This window comes from Schistocerca piceifrons, chromosome 1, assembly GCF_021461385.2.
Source record: "Schistocerca piceifrons isolate TAMUIC-IGC-003096 chromosome 1, iqSchPice1.1, whole genome shotgun sequence".
Taxonomy (NCBI): domain Eukaryota; kingdom Metazoa; phylum Arthropoda; class Insecta; order Orthoptera; family Acrididae; genus Schistocerca; species Schistocerca piceifrons.
This window is the reverse complement of record NC_060138.1, coordinates 736,580,642-736,595,658: the sequence shown is the minus strand read 5'-3', so window position 1 is coordinate 736,595,658 and position 15,017 is coordinate 736,580,642. Positions and strand designations below refer to the sequence as shown.

The following is a 15,017-nucleotide window of genomic DNA, read 5'->3' as shown; positions in this document are numbered from 1 at the left end:
AATTCTTATGACTGCCATCATAATATACTGGATATCACACTAGACTGGTAAACCGAAAGTGGTGGGTTCAAATCCTGTCACATTCCTTCAAGGTGTTTTGTTTTTGAAATGACTTCCATTGTTATTTTTTCTTCTGTATTTGGTTCAAATGTAATGCTTTTAAAATTCGTAATCCTTTGCCACATCATTTTAAACATCACATTAACTTTCTTGTTTGTTCTCTTATTGGCTTCCTGCCATTCTTTTTTACATTTGTAATCTTTGTCCACCTGGCTTTAATTATTTTTAGAAATTTTTATATCATAATATTTGGTTGTTTAAAAATAACAATCAAGTAACTTGGCAACAACAACAAAATAGTTATCAGTATTCATTTTGTTGTGAAACAGTCACAGAAATTTATTTTTCTTTATTGGATGTACATTTTTTTTCGGGGGGGGGGGGGGGGTGTTAGTTGTCGTATAAACATTTAAAACACTATGCATAGCATAAGCCATTCATGACATTTCTTCATCAAAATCCTCCATTCTTTTGTCATGACATTTGTTGGTTGATGAATTTATGTTGTTGCACATTTTAAATGCTGCACACACACACATGGAACAAATGCAAGAGGAAACATAAAATGAGAAATAAAAAAGAACTGATTTGTGATGGCTAACTGCAAATCGATCATGATTTAGAGCCCAATGAAGAAATAAGGACAAATAATGTTAATACGATAATTAAAATGACATAGCGGTTTTTAAAAACAATACATTTGATGAATCAAATAATTAAAGAAAAATAATGATGGAAGTAATTTTAATGAGAAAAGGATATCTTCTTTTTCATTGGTTACTGGTAAAGCAGGACGCACCAGGGTCAGTGGCTTCCTGACATACACCATCATATAGGTTGTTGCAAAACGTCGATCCCACTACTGGGAACATCTCATTGTAGGACATAAGATTTTATTTGTGAAAATTGTGTTTCTGTAATGATTAAAATACAGGAAAAGTAGATTTTTCCCATTTCAGTAGCCTATGTAGAATGAGGCTTTACTAACCATCTGCAAGTTGGAACTGACATGGGTGCAGTTTTGTGGAAATACCATGATGATGTGCACACAAATGCACCTATACAACGAACAAAGAACAGTTTTGTTGCAGAGTGTGCCATTTGATGTCCGATGTTTGGTGATTAATGCTGTGAAACATGATGTGATGGTCATATCTGACTAGAGAGTATGCTACATTTTACCTGAGTAATTAATTGTGTGAAAGTTTTCCATGTGGTGGGTACAACATTTGTTCATTGATGACTGCAAACAAACAAGTCAAATTTTCTCACCTATGTTTGGACTGTTAAAAAGAAACTTCTGTGTATGTTTTGTATCAGAAATGAACCAGCATGCAAAACAATTGGTGAAAGCTGGCTGCCTGGCTCTAAGAAAGGCAGCCATAGACTATCTGTTAAAAGTATCCAGATGCTCACATGAAATGCAAAATTGACCACCAGATGTCATAAAAGGTAGACCTGCCAGTATAAAAGGAGGTATGGAGTCTTGGTTTGTCAGTAAAGAAGCAGGAACAGCAGAATGCCAGTCAGGAGAGCTCACTGACTTTGAACATGGATAATCATTGGAGAACTTTCGACCCTTCTAAAACTGTCCAGGTCAACTGTTGGTGACGTGATTGTAAAACAGAAATGTGGAAAGAACAACCACTGCCAAACCAAGACCAGGCAGACCTCATGAACTGATGGACAGGGACAGTTGAGCTTTGTGGAGGGTGGCTGTAAAGAATCAGGTGAAATCAGCAGAAGGAATCTCTCATGAGTTCTGATGTTCTACCAGCAATCCTGCTAGCATAATGATTGTGCATAACGTGTTAAAGAGAATGAATAGATATGGTGGTCGAGGAGCTCCTTGTAAGCCAGACATTTGTGTAGTCAGTGCTAAGTGACACTTGATGTGGTGTAAAGAGCGACGCCACAGCACAACGAATGACTGGAAATGAGTGATTTGAAGTTATGAATCACATTATATCATGTGGCAGTTTGATGGCAGGGTTTGAATTTGGCACATGCCTGGAAAAATGTTACCAGCTAACGTGTAAGGAGGAGATGTTTATGGCATGGGGGTGTTTTTAATGGTCAAGATGTGGTCCATGTGTTGCAGTTAAGGAAATGCTAAGTGAGGAAGGATATGAACACATTTTACAGCATTTTGTACTGTGAAAAGTAGAGAAGCAGTTCAGAGACAATGATTGATTGTATCAATATGTTGGTGCTTCGTGTCATAAAGCAACATCTGTGAGGCAATAATGTGTATACAATAACATTCTTGAAATAGGCTTGCATGCCCAGACCTGCATGACCTGAACCGAATAAAATGCCTTTGGCATGACTCAGAACATTGGCTTCACTCCGGACCCCACCGTCTTTCTCTGGTATCAGCTCTTGAGGAGGAATGACCTGCCATGTTCCACAGACATTTGGACATCTCATTGAAAGTGTCCCCTGCAGAGTTAAAGCTGTCAAAAAGGCGATGGATTGGCACATCCCATATTGATGTCCAGATACTTCTGGTCAGATAGTATGCGCCAAAAGCTTATGGTCATTATTTTTTGGGATGTAACAGGGATTATTCTTACTGATTAGCTAGTATAAGAAAAATTTCCTGTATGAATTGAGTGAGAAAGCTCATGAATATAGGCCAATACTGACAAGACATTGTCAATCCAATGCATCTGCGAACAAAGCTGCTGTAATATCATCCACTCTGCTCATCAAATTTGTAGAAGTAGTAGTAGTAGTAGTAGTAGTAGTAATTTATTCCCCAGTCAGTCACTTTTAGGTGGACGTTGGACTAGTCGTACTACCTTTTATGAACAAGAAACATAATTCATATATATGGGCATATAAATAATTACAGATAAGTTTCAGAAGATTGGGGCAGGTTGTTGACCATGGCCTTATAGTAGGAAATATTCTTGCATCTGCCTGAAATTTACCTAAAATGACAGAAAACTTAAGTCAGGATGGTCAGATGCAGATTGTAGCCTCCATCCTCCCAATTACAAGGCCAGGCTACCTAATGCTGCTTCCCCCCCAGTGTACAATACTGATCCGGTGATACATTCTTACAGAGAGGTTGTTCAATGAATAAAATAAAATAACACTGTAGGAAATACTGCAACTGGCCATTTTGGCAGTATGTCGTACCATGTAATTTACAAAAGCAGCTGCAGTGTTTACTAACCATTATGGGTAAAATAAGAACATAAAAAGTTAGTGTGCTACATTGCTCATATCTCAATACCAGTCACTACACACACATTATGGAATAATGTAAACTATGCACACTGTCAGCTGACATCAGGACCTTGGTAATAGTTTTGGGTTATGAGTGTAATTAAAAGGCTGTAGTAGCTATAAATGGATATTTTACCAAATTTTCAGAATTGTACTTCACTGAAAAAAACTGAAGTGAGACTTGTGCTAAAAGGAGAGTACCTTTAAATATAAATGCATTCTGACCAGAAAACCATTGGCAGAGTGAGAAATTATTTCCTTATATTCATAATGTTTATTGTTGCAGTGTGTACTATCTACTCTTTCAGCTTTTTAAATGAAGTTTCTAGAATTTTTCATTTTCTAGCACAAGTTTTGTGTTATTTGATTATCACAATGTGTTGTACGGCTTGCCATTTATGTTTCTGCCAGGCGCTTTCATTTTGACAAACTCCCTCTTTGGTGTGAGCAATGGGGACATATGAACACCCCAGCGATTTACCTGAATGTGGAGGCAACCAAGGCATTCTTGTCATTCCTGAACATCTTTATGGAAAGCCTTGGAGGATATCCCAGCTTACAGTGCTAAAAAGTGTTTATGTACTTTTCTCTGTCTTGAGTAATAATTTTGAGGCTCAAGATTACTTCTCGTGTCACTTCATATTTCTAAATGCTAATTTGTTGTTTTGAGGGATTTACATTAATTTTTTATCATTCTGTGGTAAACTTACGAGGTAACTGAAATTTGTATTTATGTACCTTTATTCTTTTTAAGGCTAACAACTCCTGTAACCTAAACAAGATTTTTAGATATGTCTCTTCTAGAATATCTTATTAGTCTATACATTGCTATTTTTGCACCTTCCGGTAGGATATTTGGTATTTCCCATAGGATCTCAGCCATTTCAGTGCTCTTAACATCCATTTAGTTTCTTTTCTAAATATTTGAAATAAAACTGTACATTGTACAAGAAATGGTAATTCATAATGTCCCAAATGTCCTGTCAAAATTTGAAATGCCATCTCGCCACTAATTGCTGTTCACTTTTTAGACATTTATCATTTCTTATCTTACTCAAGGCAAAGATTCTATTCAAGTAGCTTTGCTCTCTTATCTTCATATGAACTTCTAGGCATATTTGATCTTGTTAGAGTCAGCAGTATGATATTTTTGGAGTGATCAGTATCCATGGATTTCTTTGTGAATCTTTCCTTCAAAGAAAAAGTAGTTGTTGGTCAACATGTAGTTGGTGAGGGCTGTTGATGTATTGGGAGATGGCATCAACAATAATGAACAGGGTTCCAGGTGGTAGTGGGGTGTGGATGGTCAAAAGTAGGTGAAGAAAGTGGTTAGTATCAGTGACTTGAGCGGCTAAGCTTTGGGCAGTTGGTTGGAGGTGGTGGTGTCATCAAGAGTGGAAGTTTCTTCTGTGGGAGAAAAATAACCCTTCTACACCAAAAGATCCCTCCCGTACAGCCTAGCCACCCATGGATGGCGTATCTGCAGTGATGAGAACTCCCTTGCCCAGTATGCTGAAGGCCTCAGAAAAGCCTTCACCGACAGGTTATACTATCTAAACCCAGTCCACAAACAGATTTCCTGTACCATATACTCACATGTCCCCATTTGCCCCACCACCCCCAAAAAATCGGCTAGAAAGGAGTGTCCGCCTTGTCACCTAATCTCACCCTGGACTGGAACCACTGACCCACATCCTTCAGTAGGCCTTTATCTCGCATACTGTCCTGAAGTGAGGGACATCCTTCCCGAGACCATTCCCACCCCTCCTAAATTGGTATTCCGTCATCCAGCCAACCTACGTAACATCCTAGTCCATCCCTATGCCACTCCAACTCCGAATCTCTTGTCACAGGCATCATCATCCCCATGGAATACCATGGTGCAAGACCTGCCCAATCCAGCACCACCTACTCCAGTCCTACCCCGGGCCAGCTGTGATAGCAACCATGTCATATACCAACTCTCCTGCAAACACTGCACAGTGTTTAATGTTGGTATACTATCACACAGGTGTCCACAAAGATGATGGCCATCACCAAACTGTTTTCAAGAACAAAGTTGACCACCTGGTGGCACAACATGCAGCTGAGTGCAACATGTTCATTTTCAGTGGCTGCTTCACAACCCAAGCCATCTAGATCCTTCCCTCCTTCACCAGGTTCTTTGAACTGCGTGGTTGGGAGTTATCCGTACAACAGATCCTCCACTCCTGTAATCGTCCTGGCTTTAATCTCAGGTAAACCACAGTTCCTGTGCCCTCCACTCTACGGTGTCTCCTTCCTCCATCCAAATCAGCCCCTCCCAATTCACATCACCATGTAGCCTTCAGCATGTGCTGTTTCCCGCCCTGCCACAACAACTGTATCTGCCACCCCTCCCCTCAAGCATTCCTAGCTGTCAATCTGGTCTTCCCCCAAGAGGCTAGCTCTCAACTCAAGTCCATCCCTCATGTTATAACAATAGGGGAGTGATTGCGAAAGCATAAGGTTAATGCAAGAAAATTTCCTAAGAATGTGGCTTCTTTTTGTGCTCCAGTGTTTGCTGTCAGATTTTTGCACAATTACACAGAACAACTTGCCTTATTCTTACCAGGGAGAAGTAGCACTGTATGTAATGCAAATTTAAAACTTGCACAATCAAGTAATAGTAACACCAAAATTTTTCAAACTTAATATCTACCCAGTAGTAGTTGTTATGTTGCAAAAGAGAGGAAGTTTTATAAGGAACTGTCAAAAAAGACTAAGGAAAATTTTGAAGGTAGTGATCAAAACTTGTCTTCACTACAGTTTCGACTTGGCCCAGCATGTTCACATACACAGTAACCCATTTTAGCGTGGACCTGTTTATTTCTTGGCACCATTCAGAATTTAAATATTTGGGGCTGTGTGTGAGCATGTAAACAAACAAACAAATTAGCTATGCCTGGAAAGTGTGCAGACTGCCAAAAGGGTCCAACATCATTGTTTGTCTTTTCCACAGTTTTTGGAAAATGGCAGTCATGAAGAAGAAAGCCTTCATTTGTGCTGAAAGTTGTCCAGGACTAAACAGAACAATATCTTATTAGGATATTGTCATTGGAGAATCTGTGGTAATAAACACAAGAGATTGTTTTTGTCATTTAAGCCAGTAGGCCTCACCAAATTTGTGTGTGATTGGCAATTGTCCTTCATGTCTCTTTCATCCAAGAATTACTGAATGCATTGAGAATTCTACACCTAAGACACATGTTGACTCCGCTATTGCTGTTGGCAAATGAAAAAGGTGAAGTTGCTGTGAATACATATATCTGCCCTAAATTTCTTGAAGAGTAGTAATGCTAATCAAAGCACCTCAAGTAATGGAAATAACCATTTTTAGTACGTTAATTATATAGATGCAGTGTACAATGCAAAATGGACATTGATGTAAATGCACCTTCCTGAAGACAATGGACCCCCTTGGGCTTCCTTCTGTATTAATTACAGCAGGAATGATAAGACAACAAAAATATTGTCTGATTAAAAATGTGAGGACATATTGTGAATAAGGATAAAAAGACATTAAGTGCCATGAAGTAGAACCAGAACCACAAGTCAGTGAGGATTCTGAGGAAGAACCTGACCGACCAGGTATTCTAGAACCAAAGAACGAGAGATCGAAAATGTTCTTCATAAATGATTGTGAACTGCTTCAGACACAAGTGTTTAGAAGTATAGAATCAAATAGTTTGGCCACAATAAAATATGGGATATCGGTAATGTATCTTAGGGTTTTGTGAATTCAACTTTTTTTTTCCTGGCTCCTTAATGGCTCCAAATCAAAGTGCTTACAAAGTATGCCGTAATGTAAGAGTGAAAATAATAGTATTTTTAGAAGAAGGAGGAAAAAAACCTGCAGTACAGTGTCCATTAATTTTTCTCAATTTGGTACCAGTTTTTTGGTTTTAAATTTAAGTGCCTTGTAATGTGCTGTAGGTCTGAAGGAGTTAACCACTTAACTTGTAATGTTAACATAAACAACTCTGTAGGATTTGACAATGGCCACTTTTAGGTTAATCTGTATGTGGAGATGCTGAGTTGCAGATAGCACACCATGAAGACTGTCAGAAAAAGCTTACAGCCCTTCATCAGAATTACTTAAACACACACACACTCACACACACACACCACACACACACACACACGACCACAGTCTCTCTCTCTCTCTCTCTCTCTCTCTCTCTCTCTCTCTCTCTCTCTCTGTGTGTTGTGTGTGTGTGTGTGTGTGTGTGTGTGTGTGTGTGTGTCGCCTATTTCCGATGAAGGCCTGTTGGGCCAAAAGCTTTGTTTGACAGTCTTTTTGTTGCGCCTGTCTGCAGCTCAGCATCTCCTCTGTGGTGAGTAGCAGCTATCCTTTTCATAATATTGTCAATTTTTGCTCTTGTTTTACACTTGAAGATCCAAAGTATTTGACATTGCAAGATAAAGAACCTTCGTGCTGTTTGAGGCACATAAGCTGTACTTGAAGAAATGAATGTGCCAACATGTGATCTGTATTTAGTGAACATATGTCAACAATTACGTTTTGAACACACAGTAGAACAAACATTCATGAAAGTGATTTCATGAAAAATTGAAGTTAAATATTAGCTTTCTTTATCATAAAAAATATTTCACATCGTATTGTAAAGACTGCATGAAGCTGCTTCTTCTAAACAAAGCATGTTGATCATAAAATGCATGTAAAATTTGCTGTGGACGAAGAGACACATTTCTTGCTTTGGGCTTGGCCTGCAATGCTATACCTATCCGTTCATGTTCAACTTAAAACAGCCACCCATGTCTGCCATTTGCAGTCACAGGCAGAGTCCAAAGCTTATTTCTATGTACAAAAAAACAATCATACTAGTTATAGATTAAACTGTCAGCAGAACAAAAAAGTAATCCCCCCCCCCCCCCCCCCCCCAATAGAACAGTGTAATTTATACACTGAAAAATAATTGACATATCACACATGGTTTTTGTCCAGCAGGAAGATATTTGATTATTGAATGTAAATATTAACGGTGTGTGTTGTAACCATTTTGTCAGTTGAACTGGAAGAAAAGCAATTAAAATATGAAAGTAAATAAAACATCAGTATGTAAGAAGTAAATCAGCATATTGTTGTCTCCCAAAAAACAGTGTGACAAATGAGAAGGGAATTAAGGAAATTTAATTGTAACGCTAGATGAACAGAATATAAGAGGTATCATGAAAATAGATTAAAAGGAAAGAAGTAAGAAACGAGGATGTCCTGGATTATAAAATAAAAAGCAGTGCTATGGAGAAATGAAAGCCTTAATGTATGTCATGGATTTTGAAAAAGGTAATGAGAGCGGATGAGAATATTGTGGTTATGTCAAGGAAATATGGCAATGTGGCAATGTGAGAAGGTGATGAGCATAGGATTGTATAAGAAAAAAGACATTAGATAGACAAATGAGAACATTTCCACATATACCCAAAGAAGTCATCATTTGCTGTCATTTCTTGTTGATGGATCTAAGTGGAGATGGTGTTCAGTCTGAAGACTGGTTTGATGCAGCTCTCTGAATACTCATTGTAATCTACATCAACCTGACCAAGCTTCCTGGAGTCAAGCCGTGGTGACCCTCTACAATTTTTACCCTCGTCCCCTTTTCTCTCCATAACCATACTGCCACTTGCATCACAATGTGTCCTATCAGTCAGTCACTTTGTTTAGTCAAGTTGTACCCTGAATTTCCTTTCTCCTCGATTCATTTTAGTGGTCTTTGTAATTACCCAATCTAACCGTCATATCTTCATCATTCTTCTGTAGCACCATTTTTAAATCTATTCTCCTCTCATCTGTACTATAATTGTCCCCATTTCACTGATGTGTAAGTTTACACACTAGAGAAATACTTCCAGAAAAGATTTTATATATTTGATGTAAACATATTCCTCTTCTCAGAAAAACCTATCTTGCTATTGACAGCTTGCAGTTTGTATCCTCTTTACTTCCATCTTCATTTATTTTACTTCTCAAATAGCTAAACCTATCTACTACAATGTCCCAGTTTCTGATCTAATTCCATCTTTACTTGATTTACTTCAACCACATTTCATAATTGTATTTTACTTTTGTTGATGTCATACTGTAACTTCTTCCTAAGATGCTATCAATTTGAATAAACTCATCTTTCAAGCCATTTGATTTCCTGACACAATTGCAATATTATTGACAGAATTACAATGTTGTTGCCAAACTTTGATTTTTTGCTTCTGCTCTCTATACTTTATTTTTTTTCCACATTCCTCCTTGGTTACCTGTCCTGCTGGTTCAATGTATAGATTGAATAAAATCTGTGGTAGGCGACAACCCTGTCTCTCTTTCCCTTCTTAACTACTGCTTCTCAATTGTGTTCTTCAGTGTAAGTTGCAGATATCTTTGTACTCCCTGAATTGTATTCCTGCTACAATCAGAATTTCCAAGAGTATATTTCAGTCAACATTATCAAAGGTTTTCTCTAAATCTACAAATTCAATGAATGTAGGTCAACCTTTCTTTGATGTATCCTCCAAGATAAATTATAGGGTCAGTATTGCATCTTGTTCATCTAAATTTCTCCAGAAGCCAAACTCATCTTCTCCAATGTCAGCTTCTGTTAGCTTTTCCATTATTTTTTGAATAATTTGTATTAGCATTTTGCAAGCATGATTATGAAACTGGTATACTGGTAATAGTCACACCTATCACGCACACTACTTCTTTAGAATTGAGCTTATCAAATTCTTCTTGAAATTAGAGAGTATTTTGCATGTCTCGTATATCCTGAATACTGGATGAACAGATTTATCATGGTTGATGTGCCCATATAGTACCAGCAGTTGTTTATTAAAAAATGGGACGTGTTGTTGAGTCATAAACGATATTCTGTGGAAGGCTGATGTGAATGATTCACATAGGTTTTTGTGTGGACCATCTTCCTAATGCAAGGCCAGTGGGTATTAACTGTGTGTGCAAGGGCTGGTTTATTATTATTTGTTATTATTTATTAGACTTGAGTCAAAACAAGGCCCCGGGAGTAGACAACATTCCATTAGAACTACTGACGGCCTTGGGAGAGCCAGTCCTGACAAAACTCTACCATCTGGTGAGCAAAATGTATGAGACAGGCGAAATACCCTCAGACATCAAGAAGAATATAATAATCCCAATCCCAAAGAATGCAGGCATTGACAGATGTGAAAATTACCGAACTATCAGTTTAATAAGTCACAGCTGCAAAATACTAACGCAAATTCTTTACAGACAAATGGAAAAACTGGTAGAAGCCGACCTCGAGGAAGATCAATTTGGATTCCATAGAAATATTGGAAGACGTGAGGCAATACTGACCTTACGACTTATCTTAGAGGAAAGATTAAGGAAAGGCAAACCTACGTTTCTAGCATTTGTAGACTTAGAGAAAGCTTTTGACAATGTTGACTGAAATACTCTCTTTCAAATTCTGACCATGGCAGGGGTAAAATACAGGGAGCGAAAGGCTATTTACAATTTGTACAGAAAGCGGATGGCAGTTATAAGAGTCGAGGGACATGAAAGGGAAGCAGTGGTTGGGAAGGGAGTGAGACAGGGTTGTAGCCTCTCCCCAATGTTATTCAGTCTGTATATTGCGCAAGCAATAAAGGAAACAAAAGAAAAATTCGGAGTAGGTATTAAAATCCATGGAGAAGAAATAAAAACTTTGAGGTTCGTCGATGACATTGTAATTCTGTCAGAGACAGCAAAGGACTTGGAAGAGCAGTTGAACGGAATGGACAGTGTCTTGAAAGGAGGGTATAAGATGAACATCAACAAAAGCAAAATGAGGATAATGGAATGTAGTCGAATTAAGTCGGGTGATGCTGAGGGAATTACATTAGGAACACTTAAAGTAGTAAAGGAGTTTTGCTAATTGGGGAGCAAAATAACTGATGATGGTCGAAGTAGAGAAGATATAAAATGTAGACTGGCAATGGCAAGGAAAGTGTTTCTGAAGAAGAGAAATTTGTTAACATCGAGCATAGATTTAAGTGTTAGGAAGTCGTTTCTGAAAGTGTTTGTATGGAGTGTAGCCATGTATGGAAGTGAAACGTGGACGAAAAATAGTTTGAACAAGAAGAGAATAGAAGCTGGTGCTAATCTCATACTATAATGCTACGGAACCATTTACCATCAACAAAAGTGTGGTGTTCTTAGTGATATTAACAATAACTTAGTTTTTAATGAGTGGCTGTCCTTGCATCTCCTGATAAAATGATTTTCTGCTATGCTTTTGCTCATGAGCTTCTTCCTTTGAGCTGCTTATTCCTCCTCTAATCACATGTGTTGCACAGTTTTAGTTCTGAGGTTAACATATGAAACAAAAATACATAAACATATAATTAACTGGCAAAAAATTAATCACTTACTATTGACCTGTAATTGAGTGTGGTGTCATGGTCTTTCTTGTGACAATACTCAGCCTACTTTGGCACATCACACCTTTCCTGAGCCAGTACTCTGTCTTAAATGGCCTAATCATTTATGAGAAGTTAATTCTATTCTGCTTGCCTTCCTTCTTCCCTTAAAATGTCTTCTGCTGTATTTGTTTTCATAAAACATGAATTGTGCTAAAACTAACGAATTTATTCTTTTCTTTTTTACATTTTTACAGAGAAGGTCTTTAGTTTCCTGAGCCAGGATGAGGTAGAGCGAATGAAACAAGAGGAAGGTACTGTAATCATAGTTTAATCATCATTTTTGTTGAATAATAGATATAGACACTTACTAATTTCTCATCATTGTTTTTGTGCATTATCAGTAGATAAGCAGCTATCATTAGTGCTTAAATAATGAAGCCCCATTCATGTGCCTACAAATTAAACCTACAAAATATATCACAATGTAGTTAGTCAGAACAGTGTAGCCATACAGGTGTGTGTGTGTGAGTTTGTTTTCTGTGTAGTTCTGAAAAAGGATTCATCCAAATACTAGCAGAGCTCTCTGTCTTATTTATGAGCTTTTCAACAACTCAGTGACTACTATGCAGTGAGTTATTACCTCTACTCATTAAATTATTTCCATTCTGTGAGGAGTTTTGATACTGTACTGACATATTTAATACATTTTTTCCATTTTACAGTTCTAGTGGGAGTAGTTCATGTGGAATAAGTGAAGGAATTGTGAAAATTAACATGTAAATAATTTCTCAATAATTTTAATGTTAAGATGATTTTCTGCTGTTGTTGTATGTATTCCCACAACAAATTTTCGAACACGTCCTTGAAATTTGTCACGATGATCATGTAAAATTGATGGAAGATGAAGTATTTCCACATGACCTGTTCAGTTAGAATAATTATTTATGCTGCACTGTTGTGTTGACCAAATTAAACCATAAAAATCTATACAGGCAAACTAGATGTAATGGCATACTCGCATAGATATACATAGGTGTTTACATACAATGGATGTGGTCATATCCTTGTGATTATATGTCAAACAGTAACATCTCAGTGTATGAGCAGGCATAGCATTTTCTCTATAGTTCTCAGCAGTCGGTACAAATTGCATAAAAATTGAGAGTTACTACTTCTGTGTTAGGTAGTTTGACCATGAAGGATATATAAAGCAGCATGTTGATAAATCTCGAAGTTTTCATTCCACAAATAAGAATACATTAAGAATGTGGTATGAAACTTAAACATGGGAGTGAGAAGTTCGCAGTGGTGAAAGTTTGATACCTTTATTAAAGATATGAAATTATCAATCACTCAGTGCATTTATTTTATGTTGATACTAAATTTGACATAAGTTACACATTTTGTATGTTGAGCACAAAGTCGTATATAATTAAAAAAGATGTGCTTTTGCGATGCAAACATTTCAGTTGTGTATTATTTGCCAGTACAAAAGAAAACATTCATTTTTTTAAATTCTGGGGCAACGACCAAAACTGATCTTAGAGCAAAAACATATTATGATCAAAGTTTCTGATTTATCTTTGCATTGTTTGTTGTTAGTGATTTATTTCAGTCCCCTTCTCCACGTATCTCTAAGAATTTACAAAACAGTTCTTACGATTTGGCCAATAAAATTTCTTTCCATCCACATTGATAAAGTCTGTAAAACCTATGTGATAGTTTCATTGATGCAAATTGGCCACCAAAATGTACTAGTCAGACTAAGTAAAATTATTATCTTCCCTTCAACATAGTCACCAAAATAAGAGCAGTAGTTCAAATGGATCAGTACTGGGATACAAAGACTAGTAGAATGAAAGATATTATCTGAACATTGAGACAGAATCATTTAGAGGGAGCATAGGAAATACTAAATGACGCATTTTGAATAGGCATTTGATTTCTGTTACTTATAAACAGGATATTGCACTGCTCTCTGACTAAATTTTATAGTGACAGTTCAAACATCATTGAAGTTGCAACAAGCAGAGCATGTTTCTTTCGAGAGATGTTGTTCTTTGACACTTCACTTAAGATATTCATTGTAATGAACACCTCAGCCGATCTTCTTCTCGAGACAGACGGCTGCATCGATCTTCACAATACTTCTACAGTACCTGTTTTCAGACAATGCCTGCAAAACCACATGTATTTTCATATGAAACACATCCAATAATTTAATTTAATTGGATAGATAAAAAATCTACTGACCAAGCAGCGGCAGAACACGCACATAAAAGAAGGTTCTAATTAGGCAATCTTTCACAGGCAGTGGCTCCTTTTTCAGGCAGAAAGGTTGAAGGGGAAGGGAGAGGGGTGAAGGAAAAGGACAGTAGAGGTCTAGGAAAAGGGGTAGATTTTGTGAAAGTCACCCAGAACTGTGGGTCAGGGGAGACTTACTGGACGGGATGAGAAGGAAATACTGATTGCTGTGGACTGCATTGGATGAGATTCGAAAACCTGAGAGCATAAAGGTGGAAGATAGGGTAATATGCAACCCAGAGATTACTGCTTAAACATCATGCATGAGTTAATAAGAGTTGAAAGCTAAGTGCGTTGTACATAAGCGGAGGTGGGAGAGGGAGGGGTGGTAAAAAGTAGATGGGTAAGACACAGAGAAATGCTGAGACGGAAGAAATTAACGTAAATTAAGGCCAGGTGGGTGATGAGAACTGAGGACATGTTATTGAATTTCTTACCCCACCCGAAACATGCACCCCCACATTTTTCCTTCTTCCTAAGATCCACAAACGCAATTGTCCTGATTGTCCTATAGTTGCTGGCTTCAAAGCACCCACCAAACGTATATCTGAGTTAGTTGATCAGCACCTCCAACCCATATTACAAATACTTCCCTCCTTTATCAAAGATACCAGCCATTTGGTAGATCATTTAAAATCCGTGCCCATCCTACTCCCACCACACACCTTGCTTGTCACCATTGATTCTCCTCCCTCTATACCAATGTCCCCCATGTACATGGTCTGTCTGCTGCTGAACATTTCCTCAGTCAGTACCCACCTGATTCCAAAACTATGACATTGTTCCTACTCACCTTAATCAGCTTTGTACTTACCAACAACTACTTCAACTTTGATGGGCAGACACACAAACAGATCAGGGGTATGGCCATTGGAACTAGGATGGTGCCTTCCTATGCCAGTCTTTTCGTGGGTCACCTGCAGGGGGCTTTTGTGGGATCCATAAGCCTTTTTGGCCCCTGGTTTGGTTTAGATAAATTGATGACATCTTTGCCATATGGACTCATG

General features: G+C 37.8%; 1 protein-coding gene across 9 annotated transcripts in view; it reads left to right on the top strand.

The window, feature by feature from the left end:
- Positions 1-15,017, top strand: part of LOC124711466 (protein lap4) — a 539,589-nt gene that overhangs the window by 459,400 nt on the left and 65,172 nt on the right. For all 9 annotated transcript variants that reach the window (XM_047241583.1, XM_047241591.1, XM_047241606.1 and 6 more), the window contains one exon: positions 11,961-12,017. In XM_047241583.1, coding sequence (XP_047097539.1) covers positions 11,961-12,017 — 57 coding nt within the window. The remainder of the gene's footprint in view (positions 1-11,960; positions 12,018-15,017) is intronic.